Source organism: Numenius arquata, chromosome 7, assembly GCF_964106895.1.
Source record: "Numenius arquata chromosome 7, bNumArq3.hap1.1, whole genome shotgun sequence".
In the NCBI taxonomy this organism is placed as follows: Eukaryota; Metazoa; Chordata; class Aves; order Charadriiformes; family Scolopacidae; genus Numenius; species Numenius arquata.
Genome location: NC_133582.1, coordinates 62,972,581 through 62,994,277, shown reverse-complemented (window position 1 = coordinate 62,994,277; position 21,697 = coordinate 62,972,581). Strand labels below are relative to the sequence as shown.

Sequence of the window (21,697 nt, the reverse complement as noted above, 5' to 3'; positions counted from 1 at the left end):
GCCAGGGGTTTCAGGATACAACCTTTGTGCATTCACCTATGAAGAAGCCTACAGATCTGCACCCTAATTAAAATGTGCATGTTTTAAGTATAGCCATGACTTTATACAAACCTCAGATTGCAGGAGGACTATAGTCCTCAGCTGAGAAGTGTCATTTCTTTAGCTGAATCAGCCAAGATGACAAAAAGGTTCAAATTTAGTCTAGGTATATCTAGACAGACGTATATTTATTTTTTTTTTGTGTTTATTAATTCCTTTATACACTTTTGTGTATTTTGGATCTATTTCTTAAAAAAATACTTTGTTTGCATTTGTCTTAAACTGTTTTGGATTAAGGGCAATGTAAATTAATTGAGGTGCCCTTCTCTTAGAGAGACAGCAGTCTGTAACAGGGACTGACCATCTCTTCAGCACTAACCTCGCTCCTGTACTTGTCCAAACCTACAGCACCCTGACTGTGTAACAGCTTCCAAACCAATATTCTACCAAACTCAAACTCTCAAACATCTTCTTGGCATAATCAGGATTCTGATATACTTTGTGATGCTGTGTAGTGTTTTATTTCAAACCCATTCCAGTGAAGTCTCCAAGATACAAAAAAGCCGAGAGGAGTCTCAGTACATTTCTTAAAAATAACACAACTTTAAAATCTTTCAAATAGAAAGCAAAAGAGAGTAGGGAAAGAAGGCAACAAGTACCCATGAAGACAGTAAAAGGGGAAGACTGTCTTAATGTCAAACCAACATCTACTTCTAAGCTTTAGCTGTGCTCTCGTACGCTTATCCCATCGACACCAGCGGAAACTCAGATGGGCGATTACCCAAGGGCACTACCATTTTCCAGCAGAAATAGCTGTTGCATTTATTCAATCTTTTGGAAATAATCCATGGAGTTTGCAAAATTTTACAGTTTATTGCTAGCAAGGTCACGGTAACATGGGTTTTCTTTTGCAATCCGTGAGGAGAATCAGAAAGACGACATCTATCATACCGAGAGTATTGCAACACTACCCTGATAGAGCGGTCCCTGGAGCCAGCACTCGGTGCTGCTCACTGTGCCGTTATGGCGATGGGGCTGTACATTGAGCTTCCAAACCAAGGGCTGAAGGATGCGAAAGCCTTAGCGCTTCCCGTGGAACAACACAGGACATACAGACTTGGCACATTCCTCACCTCTGCAGTTTTTGACAGCCTCCCAAATTTAGGACTGAGAATGTCAGACTGACCCTGCGTTTGGCAAGAATAATAGAAGTCCTGGTTTTATCAAACTCTGCTTGTAGTCAGATCTCAATTCAATTTAAAAACAAAAATATCTGATTTTGTAATATTAATGTAATATTTGCATTTGTAAACAAGTAGAAAATTTAACTGTCCCTAATTTAATTTACTGTGTTGGATTTGGAGAGTCGGTGAGGCTCATACATCATAAAAGGAAAAATAAAATTAAATTGGTGGTGTTTGTATATGGCAGTATTTCTCATCTGTCAGAATACTGCAAATTAAATGAGAAAAAAAGAGAGTTCTGAGCATGTAATAAAGTTGTGTGTTCAGTTGTTTGTCTTGTGTCACTTTTACTGCAAATGCTAAAATGAAGTTGTTGACTCTGCTATTTAAATCAGAAAAAATATCAATGGCTTAATGCTATTGTGAACCTGGCAGTACATGGGATAAGACTAAATCTTTAAAAGTTTGCAATGGAGGGTTTAATTGATACTCCTAAAATCCACATTCTTTTTTTCTCTTGTTTTCTGACCTCATTTCTGAGTCAGAGACAGAGAGGGTGGAGTATAATAATTCTACCCAGGCCATTTGACCAGGCAAGAAGCCCAAGAAAAATGATTTTTCCATATACTAACATTAATAAGTAGTAGAATCCCAGAGTTATTTTGCAAGACTTCAGTTAGTATTTTGAACTTCACATCATATAAATGAAATAGTTGTTCCTCAGGGCCCTTGCAGTATGGCTTCTCTTTAGAAATTATATTAATTTGGGGGGGTTTTGGCCATTTACCATTTTCTTTCACATTTTCTTCATGTATATTCTTTGATTTCACGGTAATGTTACAAAACGCTATCCAGTTTCTACATCTGGGAGATCACCCAGGTGATGAGAACATACATTTTTGCAGTAAACTCAACCAAAATACATGTGATTGCATTAATATTGAGACAGATTTACCTTCTTAAGATTCTTGGGGGTTTGTTCCTGTCCACACCCTACACGGTACAACCTCCATATCAGTGTCCTTCCATGGGGAAAGACCAGTACATAATGTTCCCCTTGAATTCACAACTCACCTGCATCCAGCTGGAACATTTTGTAGCAAGACAGTTCTGATAGCCAATTTAATTGAACAGTCAAAAAAAGTCCTTTATGTGGTTTTTGTTTTGGACTTCATTTAACTATCTCTGTTACCCTACACTCAGGCTAAATAGCTTATTCTTGAAAAAATCCTACCTCTGTTTCCTGCCTCTAGAAATCAACTCTGCAGTGACTCCTGAGATCTCAAATCTGCCAAGAGGGGCTACAGCAAACACTTGATGCTCCAACACACAAGCTCCTGGCAAAAGTCACCTGCAGAGCACTGTGCCCTGCATCCCAGGGACAACCCTCTCCAGAGTCACCTGCAGAGCACTGTGCCCTGCATCCCAGGGACAACCCTCTCCAGAGTCACCGGCTGAGCACTGTGCCCTGCATCCCAGGGACAACCCTCTCCAGAGTCACCGGCTGAGCACCACGCCCTGCATCCCCAGGGACAACTCTCTCCGGAGCGCAGCCTCACCCGAACTGGTCAGCAGCCTCTCCAGCCCACTCCCACCTATGCTCGGGCTCAGGTGTAGCACCAATACAATGATGCTCGCACAGGCTGTACCGAGAGCCGAGGCACGCTCCCATCAGAAAAGAAATACTGTGAGGTGGCAACAAGTACGAATTTGCAATGTTTTTTACATTTTATGCTGCAGATAAATAATCCTATCAGGTCTTTCCAATATAAATGTGACCCAGTGTATTGTACCAGACATTACTGCACATTTTTTCCAATTTCAAATGAAAAACATGAAGAAAATAAAACTGTATTTCTTACTTTCGACGGAACATTTCTGCAAATATGCAGCCAACGCTCCAAAGATCAACTGGTGTTGCATAGCTGGACTGAAGCAGAACTTCAGGAGCTCTATACCACAGAGTAACAACCTGTAAAACAAAAGGGAACATAAGAGACAGCATGATTAGCGACACAGTTACAACCTCCTAAGTGTTGCCTATACAGCTCCCATTTAATATAATCCAAATTGTAAAATCTCACGGATTAGGGCAAACTGGTTTGGTCAGTGCATAGAAGAGGGTCCTTGGTGGAAAGTGTCGGTGTGGAGAGCTGCAGTGGTGATGAGGAGGGAAGTGGGACCACTGCTTGTCAGGAACAGTGTGGTCCAGGGTACAACAGAAACACGGTGTCAGCGTAGAGCATCGGTGTGGTACCACAGTGTCACAGCATACCACCACAACAACTGCTTTTGCAATTCCAGACCCCATACCTCTCCAGGGGACATGTCAACTCTCCATAGAGCAAACATTACTCTATTGAACAAGGCCTGCTTTTCTTAAACAGCTTGTGCGGATCCCTCAGGTGTAGTCACCAGAGCCAAACTGGAAAGGAATATGCGAGGCAATACTGTGGGTTTACCCACAGGACAAACCAGCTTATCTGTCCTGAGCCCTTAAGAGCTTATATACTATTTTTTGTGAAAGAAATGGGGTTAGCTGAAGTGTATGGGCCGACCTGGGTGAACGTCTGACCTGTCTCAAAAGTTGTCTCTTCATGTTGAACTGAAGAAATTATAACTTATTTTTTTATCAGTTGGATACAGATTAAGTCAAACCCTCCCCAAAGCCGTCCCTCACCAAAGGCTGTCCCCTGTGGTTTCCTCGCACACAGAGGTACCATCAACTGTTGGTTTTCAATGAAGCAGCACAGCACAGGGATGCCCGTCAGACTCCTGGCCTTTAGAGCTGTGTGACCATCTCTGCTCATGTGCTGCTGGTTGGACCAGCACTAACTTCTCTCATAATTTATTTCCAAATGATACACTCTTTCCCAGGGACATGTGTCCCATAAAACATCTGCTTTTAGGCTGTTCTTGTCCTGGTGGTCATGTCACAACACGTTGTAGGGACCCAGTGGGAATTTTACTGGCACTGCTCCATTGGTGTACTTTGATGAGTCCAGCCCATCGGACCCACAGCAGAGATGGGACAGTTTATATTTATCCTTTTGTTTCCCACAAGTAGACTAAATACAGATGAGGCTGACTGTATCTTCAGTATATTTACAGAAGAACACAAGGAGCTTCTCCAGAGCCCTGTGTGAGCTATTACATGGCTAGAATGTAATCTCGGAGCCACAGGAGTGTCCCACTCCTGAATGCAGTTATAATCCAGCCGTGACAATACATGACCATCAGCTACATACCAATATTGTCTCAGTGTGTGCTATAATTTAAACCTCTGACTATTAATCTGGGGGCAGGGAGGGTCTCAACAATTATGGGTTTGTTTCTCCAACAAACACAAAGGCGGGAGATGCAGCATTCAGGAGGAGCATGGAACAAAGCAAAACACTGAAAAGAAACAAGTGCAAAGATAAGAATGAAAATATTTCTTTTTAAATTATATTAACTAGGATAGTGAGTTCTGAATTTCAAGACCTGTACAAAGAAATGTGTAAGAAGAGTGGGTTTTTTTAATGATAACAATATAATTGTCTTCTAAGCAAAAACAACAATGGAAGTAATCAGCTGAATTTGCTGGTCAAAGCCAGCTGAAACAAAAGCAAATACAACATTTATTACAATCATTACATGCCCTGACAGCCTTTGGAACTACTGAATGGCTATTGAAAGGAAGTTCACGGATATTTGCACAAGTGGTCATATTTGCTAACAGTCCTCTTAAACACTTTGATCTCTATTCATAAAATTTGTCTTTGAAACAGCTCAATAACACAGTGCAAAGTACTGCACTGGCAAGCTAGACTTCCAGATACCTGTCCACAGAAACACATTCCTGTGTGGAAGCTGGGCATTATTTAACTACATCTGTCTTGTTCCTGATTTGCTACCTTACAGCAGTATTTCCAAAATATTTCTCTCTATAAAAACCAGAGAAATTTCTTCAAAGATTGGCTCCAGGGAAAGAAGACAAAGGTCAGAGACTTTACTGGAGCTGCTCTGTCTCAATCAGATGGAATATCTCCTAAACATTGACACGTTTTTCCTGGTGCAGATATACTTCTCAAACTGACCTGCACTTTTATTCTCTCAGGACATTTGTGGAAGAGCTTATTGAAGAAACATTGCTTTGAGAAATTAGATATACCAATTCCAATGCATTATTGTTTGTCAGTGGCTGGATGGTCCCTGATCTGAAGCAATCCCCCCAAACCTCACAACTCCTGCTATGGGATCCATACGGCTCTTCTCCCGCGGGGGGAATGGTGCCTCATTGTCCCCAGTCCCACTGGCCCTGCCACACCACGGCCCTGCACTCCCAGGGGCCAAGGACTGGGGGACGCACGGCTGGGAGACAGCCTGAACGCTTCTGGCAATGTATGTCCCAAACTGACGTCCCTTTTCCAGGGCCATGGGGCAAAGGACAGCTGCCCCCTTCCTGAGGGGAGCGTGGCAGCTCTGGCCAGTGCCGGGTGCTCGCGGGAAGGCTGCGGAAGCGTGTGGCACCTCAGCTGCTGTCCCACGTCACCACGACCCAGCACAGCTCCCCAGGCATCTGCACCCTGCTACACTCCATGCACCCCTACACAGGGACAGGGAGATTCTACTTCTGAGTAATCTGGAAACTTAAACCTTTAAAGCACGTTATTTGCAAAGTCTTACAGCTAAGTTCCAGCAAATGCTGGATTGCTTTAGAGTCAGAAAAGAAGTAATCTGTGTTGAGCTCTTTTGATATACGCTGTCATTACTGTGTAATTATAAAAGTGACCAAGTAACCTTGTGCTTTGTAATATGGAAGTTTGTGTTTCAAAATGTGAGTCTGAAAGGGATCAAAATGTACTAAATGTCAGTTTGCACACAAGTAATGCCACAGATGACTCCTCTAGCGGTCAGGGTCATCTCCTGAAAAGCACAGGATGATGCAGATGATGCAGTGGTTTTGACACAGAGTTTCACACTCTCTTTCTCTTACCATAGAAACCAAGAAAATATTTGTGGACATTCCATTCACATTTGCAGATAAGTAGAAATGAAAATTATTCTGAACACAGGATATGGTGAGGCTGAACAACTAGATCATCGCTTCCTCTTTAGCAGGGTTCTGACTTAGAATGCAAAAATGCTTTGCTTAGGCAAGCCACACAGCAGTGAGACAGGCTCTCCCTGTGAGAAATAAAGAACTGCTTGATGAAGTCCCATCTTTAGGATGGAAAAAGCAAGCATCTGCACCGGTACATTTCACTTAAATTTTGCCTGTCCTAAAAATCTGCCACACATGTCATGTGGCACACGGTGACCGCGCTGCAGGAGAAGGGGTTTGCACTCATGCTGACGGAGATCCTAAATTCAGCACAAGACTCCTAAATACTTTGGAGGTTGTAGGCTTTACTGGCCATGTTGCATTTGACTCCTCCTGTCTAATAAACTTCCCTCCCTTGCCTCCTCCTCGCTTCCCCTCACCCTGCCTGGCCTCTTTAGCTCCTCTCTCACACCAGCCCACTGGCCCTGACCTCCTGGCTCCTCTCCCCTGCCCCTGCCTTTCTGCCACACGCCAAGAGCCCCCTGACACCAACACCAAACGTGCCTGACCCCCTGCTGCACGGACTGCTGCCCCCCGCATCCCATGTGCTCTGCCTCCCCTCACGTCCCTCATCTGCTCCCTTGCACCCCCAAACTCTCCTGGGTTTCACACCCTGTCCCCTCCTCTTCCAACTGCCTCCAAATGAATCAGGGTGCTCCTTTTCTCCCTTTAGCTTCTCAGCCCACTCTGCCTGTCCTGAGGACACCCTATGACATTTGTATTTAATAGATTAAGCTACATAGGAAAACATTTAGAATAATTCATACACTGGAAAGAGTATGCACCTAAAGGAGTAACTATGCTCCTTCTTCAGTGCACATTTTATGTTTCCACTGCCCAGATCAGACGGGATGATATCAGATAAGGATGGTATCAGTAGCTGCAGATCACTGCTTCTGACAGTTCAAATGTCAAAAGATTTAGGCAGCACTTCAGGAGAAAATAAATGTGTATCTGGGAGGCATCAGAAAGGAAAAGAAAATCTGCAAGTCTACCAAGGCTGTGTCTGACTCCCTGAAGAAGGAAATGTGCTCAGTGAGAAGCAAGGGGAGAGCTGCATTTAGAGTCAGAAGAAGAAAGAGAACGTTCTTTTGAAATAAAGCTTTCTGCCTTATTACACCTGACAGATGTTACCATCTGGGACAATCTAGCCCCAGGAGTTTCAATCCTGCACTTCATGGTATCTGTTTCTGATGAAAAATCAAATTAGTGGTAAGTACCCGCTCACTAGCAATGCTAACACAAGATCTAAGCACTGTGTCAATCTCATTTAATTTCCATTTACTTTACAGAGCAGATTTTCGCTTTTGCATAACTGCTTAATTTAAATGGATCTACACAGCCCCTTCCAAATATAGTTGCTGTCTGAATAACATACAGCTCAAAAAGGACAAAGACAAACAGAGGTTTAGGGATGGGGTTGAGTAACAGAGACACAAAAGACTACATGTGGGTTTGCCACAGACTTTAAGTACAGACCAGTGCCCAGTTGCACAGCTCCAGGAACAAAGCGGGGACCAGACTGTAACACAGCGGCTATGTCTGCGCGAGGAAATTAAATGGGACAGGAAACGTTCCTCTGGCACCGAGACCAACAGCACAGAGTGTGCTGTGTCCATATCATCAACTTCTCAGCCTCCCAAACAAGGTGACCGCATGCAAACTGCTCATTGGGAATGGCCTTTGGTTCATGCCTAACTGTGCCTAGGAACTGTCTGGGGAGGGGCTGGTTGGCAGATCTCAAAACCGTGCCAGGAACCATTCTAATAATTTAACAGCAGAGACAGTTGGGCTCCGGTACCCACGAATGTTTCCTGGCATTCTTTAACCCGCCAGCCAGTGCGTCACGCTGTGGTCCCGGCTCTCCCTCTCCCTCCAGGGAGAAGGAGTTTTGCTGTGCTTCCTTCACCTCTGCTGGTTCCGAGGGGGCTCAGGAGGGCAGTGGGGCGGTGGGGTACAGCCCACTCCCCATCCACCCCACAGCTGGCCTTACTTTATCCTCAGGTCACACCAACACACACTGCAACTGCGTATGAGGAGAATCTAACCCACCGGCCTGCATGTAGACATCTTCCTTTCAGACATCGAAAGCTGGATGAGATTAATCCCACTCTAATTAGTTCTGAGGGGACTTTGAAGAGGCCTATAAAACCTTTTAAAATATTAGCTTTCATAGAAATCATGCCACAAAAGCAATTAACAGGATGCTTAAATTCATACGAAGTATCTTTGAATCCAAATAAAATTCTTCTTCCAAATCTTTTGCTTTTGTAATTGTGGTTTCTACTGTACTCTTTTTGGTGCTGATTTTGTTCATTATACTTGCCATTAGACACTGGCTCATTTCATTGCTTAAAGCATTTCAGCCTCATGAAAGATTATTTGCAAATTTATTTTTTTTAAGTTCCCTGACATGGTTCTTAAACTAAGTTATTTTGTTCAGTTCTCACTAATGAGGATTTCACATTATCTTTGGGGTATATTTTTGACTATTTTTCTTTTTTTTTGTCCTTTCTTTTTGAGTAAAAATGAGGGAATATAGCTATAAAATATATAGTGCCGTATGTAGAATAAAGCTCTTCAGCTGCTTCATGGTCTCCCAAATTCACAAAAAATCTATCGCTTCAAACTGTTCAGGAGGATTTAAAGTGGAATCTTTCCAGCTTCACTATGGAGCTGCTACTGCATGGCTGCTTCTTCACCTCTGCAACTCTAAAATGACTCGCACAATTTTCTTCAAACTTTGTAGACAATTTCTCCCCAGCTGTATGACTACGCCTGACACATTTGCCCCAGACTAGCTGGAGAGGACAGAATTACAGGTGGCTAAGGATCCAGGGCTGCTTATTGATGGAAGCCTGGCTTCAATCTCACTGCGGAGAGACTCTCTCCCCAACACACCTCCCTCTTGCCTCCTAGAAACACTGCCACGAATCTCCACAGGCTGAAAAGAAGAAACGTAATTTCTTAAATGAATATGCTTAAAAATGGTTCACTGGTCTGAAAGCTAACACTACTTAAAATGAAGTCAATGTAATATTAAAAATTCCTTAGGAAAAGAAAGAATTTGTCTAATCTTGTTTCATTACCTGCAGTTTGGAATAGTGCCTGGCAACGAGGACTGAGCAGAGCAGGGAGAGAAGAGATGAGGAGGGGAGAGAGAAGAGATGAGGAGGGAAGAGAGAAGAGATGAGGAGGGGAGAGAGAAGAGATGAGGAGGGGAGAGAGAAGAGATGAGGAGGGGAGAAAGAAGAGATGAGGAGGGGAGAGAGAAGAGATGAGGAGGGGAGAAAGAAGAGATGAGGAGGAGAGAGGAAGAGATGAGGAGAGGAGAGAGGGACGATGCCCCATTGCACCCCGCAGCGCTCGCCCAGCAACCGTCAGCATGGGGAGAGATCCCTTCCAAATCCCGCCTGTCCCAAGGTGTAACAAGGCCAGGAGAGGAGTGGGGGCTGCTTAACCTCTGGACAGTGACTGTGACATGATTTTCATCCCTGATTTAGAAGAGGAGTGTGTCTGCTTTATGTGCTTGGGTCTGTCTGTATTTTCCTACCACCCTCTTTAAGCCATTCGCTAAGCATTATGCATTTCTAAAGCAAGCCTAGGACTCTCTTTAATCTATCTCTGAAGACCCATTATTATTTCTGTGATGGAGAAAGTAATAATCACTACATTATACAATGTACCATAGTTTCCAGGGATAATATCAGCCTGAATAATGATATTTGTTTAATCTCTGTTTTGAGTAGTGGCTCTCTTGCTATTACGTAGCTGTTTTCCGTTCCATCGCAGAGATAGGTACGGCTGGAGAGATGGGTTCTTTCTCAGAGAAAGATAATTGTATTTTGTCTGGTTATAGAAACATTAAAACAGCTTCCCGTTTGAAGTAAAAGTGTACCAAACTATCCCGGTGGCTTTTAGAAAGCACTGCATTTCTTGACAAAAGGTTTAATATATATGTAAATGACATCCCTTCAAGTGCTGTGGGTCTCATGAAGTGTACATGGTAATAGCAATTTTATCTCTTTATTCATATTTGTCTCCGTTTTAGGCATGAGCTTGATTAACTGCTTTGTGAAAAGTGGAAGGGTTGTTATTATTTCATTAGTTGAATCATCAAGCAAAATATTATCTATTTATAGAAGACACAAATCCCGATCACATGTACCACCCACTATCAAGTTGTTTTTTTAGAATGTGATCTCCTCTTTTTATGCTAAAACATTTGTGCTTTGAAGAAAGCAAGATTTAGCATCTACTGTAAGATAATGACAAATAAAGAAGCCATTAATTTCTTTGATGGTTTATACAGATAAAACTAATCAGAATTTTGCTTTTTTTACTTCTAGGAAGAACCACATAACCCAGTGTGATGGTGCTGCTGAAGAATATTTCTCAGTACATCCGTTGTCAGTAGGAGTGCGTGTGTGTGTGTGTGTTTGCACATCATGTGTGTGTATATAAACACTGGCGGAAGATACTTTACCTACGTTCAGTGGTTTTTACCTCAAAAGTCTCTGTGCACTAAGCAGCTGTGTGCAACAGCTACTAGAAAGGAAAACTGGCTCTTAAGATGAGGTAATATTTTCAACCATTAGTGATAATTCAGAACTTACCTCAAAACTAATACAAGGAAATATATTTCCATTAAGCAGAATTTCACAGAATTCTCTGCTGACATCTACAGAGAACATTTCTGAGAGACTACCTGAAACTTCACTTGAAAAGCGTTTTATCTTTATATGAAAAGAAAGAAGCAAAAATAATATCAGCACCACTGTCATACCTGATCCAGAGCCCAAGAAAGTCAAAGAAAGACTCGCCAGGACTTGTTGTGCGTTAAACTGAATGCCCTAATCTCTGAGCTGCAGAGCAGCCTTCCATGGAATATGGGACAGCTCAGTGTTTTACAGAAGTGGTCAGCCTGGCATGCAATGGGGCTTGTGCTGATACTGCAATATATTTACATTTGACAACACTGAGAGTGACAGGTTTTAAAAAAAGTAGTCATTCTTCAGTCATGCTTCAAGACGCAATAATCAACTTTGTAGACTGAAACAGCAAATTCTAATAATCTATCTCAGAGCTGAAAAAAATACAAAGGCAGAAAGAAATAAACACCATTGGCTTCTTATGCTGACCAAGTCAAACATCTGCTCTAAGGACGAAGAGAATTCCTTCCGCGATACCAAAAGAAACAAAGCATTCCAAAGGTGGCAGCCTGCGACTGTGCTGTGGGATACAGGTCTTGTTCTGGATCTGGCTGCAGCAATTTGGCACTTTTCCACGTGCTTAGTCACCTGCTGGCTGAGGGAACCATCATAATTTCTAGTACCAGATCTCGGGCCTTGTCCCAGTTGCTTTGCCGTGCTCTATGTCTTTGTGTTGCCACAAAACCAACTCATCTAGCACCCTATATAATCCCACTGGGTGGCATCTGGCTCTTCTCACATCGCTTATGCCCAGTCCCTAGGAGAAGGAGAACACGCCAACTTGTGCCAAGGACCAAACCATGGTCGGCACCATGCCCAGATCCCCACAAGCTGCCCCTGTTACTGCCTGGTCTCTTCCTGAGTTCATCAGACTAGAGAATATGAGCCTCACCACTTATGGTTTGGCTTCATAATGAAGAGCAGCTTTCCACTGCTACTAGAAAACCAGAGTCTAGTTAATAGAAAAAAGTCTCCCCACTTCCTGGGGTGCTGTGTTAGACTCTGGTTTTGAACAGAAAAAAACTAAATAAAGCAAAACCATGAAAGCCACCACACATCTCTCTCCCATGGAACTTGGGCCCAATGTTGGGCATATACAGGTTTCCAGAAAAAAAGAAGAATATCAACTTCTATCTATATACAGATGCAATATATGAATAGCTGTATGTGTTTATACATACTTAAACATACCACAGATCATTAGAAATGAGCTGAGTTTTGAAGTAAATACCAGCAGGACAAGGACCTGCTGTAGACATGTAATTTCATGGAAAAACCAAAGACTGGAGAGAAAGGACAAAAAGACTAAGGGGAGTCCTCAGGCTGTCTGAATCTCACATTTAAGTAGCTTCGTGAGCTTAAGACTGATAAAATGCCAGGCACAATCTACTGTCTTTCCAGGGCTATGAGCTTTGTAGGTATCTCTACTTGTGAAATTCCTCATCTTAGTCTGGAAGTATCTGTGGGTCTTAAGTGTAGATGGTCACACACATTAGAAAGGCCTGCGATGGAGAAACAAGCATCCAGGTTTCAACTGAAGCTCTACTGCACTGAAGCATGTTTAGGCAGACAGATTCCTGGGTGTTCTCAACAGAAGTTCGCATGGAGTCCTACCTGGTGAAACCTGGAACTAAGAGTGGTGGTGGAAGCGATATGTATTTGCATCCACATTAACATCTTGTACAGAAGTTGTTATGTTAATCTCAAAGTGGAAACTCAGCCTGAAGGAGACTTAACTGGCATCTCCTACATCCAAGCAAATACTTTGACCACTAGGCTAGGGATTTTTTGGGTGACAGCTCTTTCCTTGCCTTTGCCGAAGCCAAGTCGCTATTCTGCCAGGAGTATATGAGTCACGGGGCAAGACTGTGTCTGAAAGTAGCGAGTGCTTAAGAACAATCAGCTGGAAGGGGCGAGGAGCCGAGTTTCTGGACACTGCTCTCTGGAATGTGTATGCATTTTACATTAGACCATCACTGGATAAAAATAAAAGCAGGCATTAATTACATTAACCAGGCTGGATTCTACTTTGGATCTAGGCAGATTGTATTCCACTTCTTTGATTGTAATGGATGGGACTCATAAAAACTCTAGAAGATGACACTATTTTATTCTGTGGAGAAGGCAGCAACATCTCCTCCCTTGCTATTTGATACACTACTCACTAGCCAAAACTTAGGATTCACAATACAAAACAAAGCCCAAGATTTATAAAGAACCCAAAAGAAAATTTCCTCCCCTTATAAATGCTACAGGATTTTCTAAACTGATATGAAGTATCTGAAGATTTAGCAGAAATCCAGAATGTTACAGATGGTCCAATACTAGATCTTGCTAGGCTTTATTTCCCAATTTTAACTTTAAAGCTTGCGTGATTAATTTCTGTTATTTTCAAGAAGCCAGATTCCAACGTAGATTAATTACAGATAACATTGCATTAGTTGGATGACAAAGATCTGCATTCGTCTAGATCACTGAAGACTCTAGTCCAGAGTGGTTATAGACTTAGAAAAATATAAAATGTTCTGTTTGTGAATATGACATGGAAGAACAGACTCCTCTCCCTCTAAATTGATACAAAGCATCTTATTTAAGCAAAAGAGATAATAGCTTAAGACAATACAAACAGGAATGTTCAAGGTAATGAGTGCTTTCATGTTAGGATTTCTCATGTCTGAGGGCACTGCATCAGGCTAAAGGACAATGAGATAAGAACAATATTGCTAGTTACTAACAAATGGCAGATAAAAGAGCTCTTCTGGATTCTGATTAAGTGACAGCATTCTACACATTCCTGTGAGTTGAGAAAGTTTGCCTGAGAACAGCAGCTATGTTACATGTGAAGTACCACTAAACAAGCATATCTCTATGTTTTCAAATTCCAGCGTGAGTAATGGCCCTTTCCCTCCTCTCTGAAGATTGAAACTTGAACAGAAGCTCCCTCACTCCTTCTGGACATGCAGGAACAACTTGCCGTGCTTCGGTTCCCATTAAGGCATAGAAATGTATACGCTAAAAGCAAAGAGAGGTTCTGTGGGACTCCATGGCTGCGAGCCAATGTTTACAATCCCCCGGGTGGGAAATGCCGGGTGAAAGGCTCTCCATGGCAGGCTGTAGGAGTCTTTGCTGTTGCCGCCAGTGACCTTCTGCCTCTGTTTTCAAAGTAGCTCCCTTGTTAACCCCTTGCACACTGTGTGCACAGGGGCCTGAGAGAGGAAACGCTTTCTCTGAGAGTACAAATCCACTTCCAGGCATCTGTCTGACAGACTCCGATTTCAGTGTGGTTAAGGGAGCGTGGACTAATATACTCTGCATCTGCCGTTGGAGCTGTGGCACCGAGATGCATTTTTAATGGTTCAGAACTGGGTTTAGCTGTCCTGCCTGTTACAAAGTGAATCTTCTCAGCTTCAGGCAATGAACATCAGTTTACAGGCACACGGGTTGTGAAACACTGAGCATACCGAGTCTCCAGAAGAGAAGGAAACACTCGATTTACAGAGATATGTTTTAGTTTTCTCTGGCCAATGTCGTTTGCTGGTCATAGCAATATCTTCTCCTGGGGTCTCTTTGGGAGAGGAACGATACTTAAAATTGCAGACAGACTGAACTGCTGCTGGCGCAATGGACATAACATCGCAAGGGAGCGCCCGGTGTGGAATGGAGATCTACTACTTTAAAAGGTTTTGCCTCTCTCTTTCCTGAGAATGAAAAATACAATATTCAGGAGGTCTCCTCCTGTGTCACATCCCTTTTGCTGCTCCATGAATCACTCCTGGCTCCTAACTGTTCAGGAAGAGTCCTTGTAAAAATGATAAAAATGGACATACTAAAAAGGCCTTCTAAAATGTTTATTGCAGTATGTAATCCGTCCTTGTAAAGAAAGAATCAATCAAACGGGAACTAATACTCAAGAACTAGTGCAAATATTCTAATGGTCTCAGAGAGGGAGCCAAAAGCTCTGGTGATAACATCAACCTTACTACCAGTTGACCTTGGAATAATCAGTTTGATAGTCTATACGTGTTTCCTCCTCATCATCATCATGCTTGTCCATGCCTTTTCCCCACAAAGATCTGTTCTCAGAAGCAATCATTCCATGCAAAAATCTCCCTACATATTCCCCGCAAGGGACAGCAACATCCTACTGCCCCTTCGTGAACTTTCAGAGGAAGTCCTGTAAATAACATCCCCATGCGGTCAGGAAATCCTTCAGTGCGTGGCTCCCTGGATGCTGAGGAGGAGAGAAGAGAGAAGCAGTGCTAGAAGCTAGAGCTTCTGCAGAGAAACAAAGCCCAAGTGCCACCAGCTCTGGGACTGACACAGAACAACAGTCCCCAAAGCTGCTGCACGGTCTAAGGGTCTAAACCTAAAGGTAGAGAAGGAACAGAACAAGCTTATAGGACCTCATCTATTCTTCTGAGGCAAAAAAAGTAATGCATGAAAAGGCTAATGTTATCAGGCTGTGTTAAAAACGCCAACTGGACATCTCATAAAAAGCTCTGACCTAACTCCAAACATGCATGTAATTCCTACTAATTTCAGTGGAAGCTCTGGGTGGTTAGAGGCAGACATCTTCAGACAGTGGAATCATTTATATTTAGACCTATCCTTCTTTTTAAGTGTTAGTACTTAAAAAGTAGTTTTAGAAACAAGACATTAGAAATAACCTATGTTTTCTAGAGAGTATACAATTCCATCTAATAAATACTATTTATTTTTTCTGGGAAAGTGGCAGTCTGCAAGGAAAAGGAATTTTTTATGATAGCAAACAAAGAACGTATTTAGTTTAGAATATTTTTCTTTTTTGTTAATATCATGAGGTTATGTTACTGCTGTTTAAAATCATTAATGATTGTGGGATCAGAAACCAAGTGTTTTCAAGAGCTAACAGTATGATTGTTTTGAGAAGGATACTCTCAGGCTGAATTTAGACCAAGTCAGTTTTTGTAATATGAAGCTTTTACAAAATGTGGGTCTAAATGACTCCTTCTTAAGCTTTTTTATTTACAAAGCATCTTTAAACACTAGATAAACTTTGTTTTGTTTTGGGCTACTGCAAGAAAATCTGAAAATGAAACTTGTTTGAAATGAAGTAGGAACAAGACTAAAATAACCCATTAGGATTATCCAGCAGGAAGAAAACAGAAGTGAACAGCACAACTCATGAAAAAAACAGAATGGATTTTAAATCTTTTCTGTTACAGTAAAGGTGTTATCAGCAACAATAAAAGAGGCCTCTAGTGCTTCTTCTGAATAACTGAAGTGTTAGTCAACATGCTTTGAAATTAATTACATGGATACTCAACGGTATTTCTTAAAACAATTCTGGGGTGTAATCTTCAGGTTGAAAACTAAGGTAGAGTACCGCAGGTGACCTCTCTTAACCATCCTGCTGCTCCTCTCTCTAGCACCTGGGATGAACGACAGTTGACCGGGAAATGCTGTACACAAGAATGCCATGTGTTGTAGCTCACACGCGAGGCACAAATGTAATTTTAATCAATTACATCTCAGGCAAGTACAAAGTAGACTGCTTACTGCTCCCATAATAAGTGATCTATTTCAAAGTTTAAAAGGCTTGCCTTGTCCTTGACTAGAGAAGGAACCAGTGCACTTATGGAAAATGAAGCCTATCCTAATTAATCTGACTTCCAGTGAAGTTTTACATATTTTATGATGAATAGTAGCTCACTATATTTCAAATATATGATTTTTCATTATCATGACGGAAAGAGACAAATCTGTGACTTGGAAAGGAATTTTGGTATCAGTAGGTTTATGTTGCTAAGCAGGACCTGCTCTTGACCTTCGCTGACTTCCACGGGGCTCTCAGTGATGAGTAGCCAGCCACTCTCGTCTCTATCGTAGATCTGATCCTTTGCTTCATCTCATGTTTTTACACCACTTTGACAGCTTGCTCCCAACTGATGTCTCTAATTGTGAATAAATTACATTTATAGATGCCATTAGGGACTGGAAATGTTTAGAGGGTCTTTAACGTGAATCAGAATCAGTTTCCACATGTGGTAGGATATGCAATGGTTGGTTGTAAGGGTATGAAGACGGGATCCACGCATAGGAAACGGCACGTATATTAGTAAAAGCTGAGTTATTTTGCACCTTGGCTTTTGCTGAGGGAAACAGAGTCCTTTGAGACTCTCTCAGAAGTCTGCAGATACCTTCTGGTAAGGGACAATCATCATAAGCAGCATGTATATAATACATTCAAGCTTCTAGCATGTCCTGTCGCTGAAGCTACCTGTATAAGACTCTGTTTTCAGCAGTTTTTAACTTCACCAAAATCTCATTGATTACAATAACATTTTCCATGCTGGATCTCTCTGGAATACACTCAGCTTTGTTGGAGTATTTCAGTTGAAGCCATTCAGGGGTTTCCATGGGTGAGGCTAGGGAAAAATACATGTTTGCCCATCTTCAATTCTGGGGACCTTCTTCTCGAGAAGCTCTGGTGCCTTCATGTTTTGGGACAAGGGCTGTGGAACTTGACCTCTATGTCAAGGAGGTGCCTCTTGCCATCCTTGTAAAACATTGGCTCCAAATTTGGCCATGTCATAAATCTGAAAACCAGCACTTGCTCAGTAAGGATTTATACTAGTGTATAATTACTGTACTTTCGGAAGGTTTTGTGTTTGAAGAGGAACCTGTCAGACCTGGCCACAGAGATGAAAATAGCTGGACACACTAGGGGAAGAGAATACGAAAGCTGGATTGAGAGAACAGATTAAGACACCCCCTTGTTGGGCTGAAGGGAGTGTGTATGGAGAGCTGGGGTAACTGACACTGACTGAGAAAGAAGACTATGACTATGGAGGGAAGAAGGAAAAATGACCAGTAAGGCATGTGACACTGGGATCAGACAGTTGGTGAGAGGCATGTCTGGAGTCCAGTGGGAGGGCAGACTTCACAGGTGATTTGGGGCGGGAGCTAGATTTAGTAGAGAGAGGAGACTGGGCTGGAGGAGAGGTGGGAATACAGGTTTGGGAGGAAGGAATAGGCGTGTGTTGGAAGATGAACGGGAATCGGGGAAAAACCCACTGGTAATGCATCCTGCCTCCTGGTTTAGTCAGCTACTTATGACAGCCATCCACCACAGCCAGATATTCTGCTAGCTTAGGCTGAAGAAATCTCTGTGAATGACCCATAGGTTCAGCCCTGCTGATTGTCAGTGTGCGTATGAATCTAACGCCAAGTGAAGAAATTCCATTTTTTATATACTTCTCTTTTACTACAGAAGAAAACTGCACATGTACAAAGACATAATGGAATAGATGACTTCCATATTTTGCAGTTAAACGTGATCACAAAAAAAAAAAAATCTGCCCTAAAACCAAAAACACACACACACAGAGAAACCCGAAGTGCTTAACGCCAGAAAGAGCACGTGAGTTGGGAAGTGAAAACAAGCCTGTGGCAACAAGGGCCACTACTCACTCGAAGATGGTCCAAGTACATCCAAAATCCCACAGAAATATATGACAATTTAAGCTCATAACAATAAATTCTTCCTCATCAATTGAACTACAGACCTGCTGTAGGTGCAAACCCTGTCACTGCCTAGTGCACTTGGTTCTCTTTACGCATACTGGTACCTTCATACCAATTTTCTCCTTCTTTGGAGAGGCTGCCTAATATCTGCAAAGCTACTTTACCTGCAGAAGAAAATAACAGCAACCTGTTCTTGTTTCTTCTCTTCTTTACTGTGTACTAGTAGTAGCAAAATCACTTACTAAATTGCACATAGTACCTCAGGAGTATAAAACTTCCTTAAAAAGATGCCAATACCTTAACTGTTTATAAAGACAAAGAAAATAGAAAAACAGTATCAAATGAGCATGTTTATGCAGCCTCCTGTTTTTATCCAAGTGTTAATGCTGTATTGAGGGCTTTTCCCTAAAGCAGATAACTGTAAGGACTGATTTCATTGATGAGTTTAAAAAGGCAGCATTCACTGCTGCTGAGGGTCTCCTCCTTGCAGCTGTTGCTGGGATGGGTTATACTTAATGACATTTTTTCCCTCTTTCCTCTGAAAACTTAACACCTATAATTTAACATTTAAAACACAGCCTCTGTTTAAACATCTTACAAGGAGAAAAATGCACGTGCATTGACATAATTTTATTTCTTGTAACAAAATCATTAGATTCATGCAGCAACAACTGAACCGCTCCATACACAGTATATAGTTAAAACTGCACAACTGAAGCCAAAATATGCACAGCTAAAAGGAATGTTACAGGGGGGCCTCTCTTAGTGAACAAAGCAGGCTCAGTTTGGCTCTTTTTCCCTAGCGCTACCACATCCGCACATCGTTAGTTGGAAAATTCCAGATATATGCTGTAATTTTTTGTGCTTTTTTTTCCCAGTACACTTGAGGCTTTAGTGTCCAGATGCCATTTTCCCCCCCTTATCTGTCCCTGCTAGTTTGGGTCTTTGCCAGTTGTGGTCAACAATTAATATAGCAAAAGAAAAATACAGTACACTCCCTGGCAACTGGCAGAGGCTCACAGGAAATACCAAATAAAAACTTTATTATGTATTGTTTAACTATTTTGTTTGCCTGTGGGCCACCCTGTTGTTGGTGTAATTTAGAAAAGCATGCTCCATCTGGATGATCTGTGCGCAGGCTCATTGTTCCCAGAATCTGTCACGCACAATCACTGCTTCAGCCTGTGGCCCTCTGCAGAAAGAAGCAAAGGCATGGCAGCCCTCCAGCCTGCATTCCTTTTCATTAGACAACTTGTGACCAAATGTTAGAATAGAAGAGTAACCTTTTAATATTCATGTAATTAATTTACTTTCCCCTTTAATTATAAACCTTCACGTGAAAAGAAGAAAATAAAAAGACTTCCCTTCATGATTCTCCTCCCTCCCCCATCCTTTCCATTTGCTTTTTGGGGCACGGAAGGTGCTGGGAGTTTCTTTATACATAGGTACCAGTACCTCTGTCTGTTAGGAAATTCTCATGGTCCTAATATGTTTGTGGGCTTTTACTTTATGTATTAATTGCTCTGGTACATGGAATAGATTCTGAATTATAATAAAACAGGAGAAAATAAATTCTTTCCTTCTATATGCCCTTGCAGCATCTGCTTCCTTGTCTTAATCAGTGGGGTAACCCATTTAACACAAAGCCATTCTTCTATATTTGAAAACACAATAGCCATCTAATTGAAGTTCCCTTTCATACTAAGGTCAGCATATGACTCAAAATACTGCGTCAGCTGGGATTTGGCTGTGCAGGCTTAGGTGTACAGGCAGCGCTTTGTCAGTTCTGCTTTCCTGGAAAATGGTACCATTTTTTTCAGCTGAGGTTAGACCAACGCTGAACTGGCAAACGTGATGCAAAAGTGTGCTCCCCACAACTCAAGAAGTGCATTTGTGATGCTGTAAGGTCCCCCCATACGAGTTGGTTCCAGCTGACTGAACTGGGGCCCTGATTTCTGGGTGGGAATTTCACCTCTTTGCTGCTGTGGACCGTTCAAAGGAATCCAGTTGTAGTAGGTTGTAATTTGAGCAGATGAAACTGAGATAGAAATTGCCTGTCTTCAAGTCACAGCATTTAAGTTCTTGTTGCTTGATTTTGATTGCAGTTTCATAGGCGATGAAGACATTAAGGACTCACAGAAAGCCACTTGGCGTATCAAAGGGTGGGGGTCCAAAAGCAGTCAAGTATCCTATATACGATGCGATGGTTTCTATGGGAACTGAGGAAATGTTACTGCACTTCACTCCTTTTTCTGTTATTAAATGGGTATACTGCCATGGTAAGTCTGCAAGTGATCACTGTAGAAGTTAGTGGTTTTGATTAGTTCATGCACCAACCCACCATGGGAATGGAAAGTAGCACAAGAGATTTTCTGTGGTGGCCACGTGGGCACAAAGATAATGTAACAAGTCAGGATGTTTTAGATGAAGGCATGACTTAAGAAGTTTCTGGAATGTCTTTTACTTAGTTTTAAAATAGCACTTAATTGAGTTGGGATGATTCCCCCTGTGAAGCACCTTTAGCTGGGAATAGAACAAAAACTATGTCATTTGTCATATTAATTGCAAATTCAGGGTATAATATTTCACATATTCACTAGGAAAAAATTTCAGCTATGTGGCAAATTAAACTGCTTGCATATAAAAAAGTAGCATCTTCTGTCCAGAAGGCAAACCAGCAACTGGAAATAAAAGTGAATTCAAACACTCCTTGGCCTAAAGCAACAAGAAATTAAAAAACAGCCAACCAAGCAAAACCCAACAAAAAAATCCTTGTCATTGTATTTAGTACGGCCTCATTTTCCCTGTCAATGCAATGACTGTCCCTGTCCTTTTATGCCTCCTCACTTTCTTTTTGCTCTCTTTTCTCCTAACTCCCTCTATATACAGACTGCTAGGGATATGCCATCAATATACAATATTTGCAGGAAACAAAGATGTTTGGAACTGTGGTAAGCAGAATTCAAAGAAAGAAGTAGGATGGGCTGTATTCTAGCCAGAACACTGCAATTTCAAAAAATATTACAGTATACTTATGACAAGTCATTAAAGATGTAACAGAGATCAAGCTCCTCCTACAAATCCGAACTTCTTCCCTGTTTTTACTTCCTGACCAAATAAGCTTGACTACTAATGTAAAAACTCAGTAATTTAATTAAAATAAATTTAAA

General features: G+C 41.9%; 1 protein-coding gene across 2 annotated transcripts in view; it reads right to left on the bottom strand.

The window, feature by feature from the left end:
* The window catches only part of CDK6 (cyclin dependent kinase 6), a 119,817-nt gene that overhangs the window by 26,021 nt on the left and 72,099 nt on the right, over positions 1–21,697 (bottom strand). For both annotated transcript variants that reach the window (XM_074151016.1, XM_074151017.1), the window contains one exon: positions 3,086–3,195. In XM_074151016.1, coding sequence (XP_074007117.1) covers positions 3,086–3,195 — 110 coding nt within the window. The remainder of the gene's footprint in view (positions 1–3,085; positions 3,196–21,697) is intronic.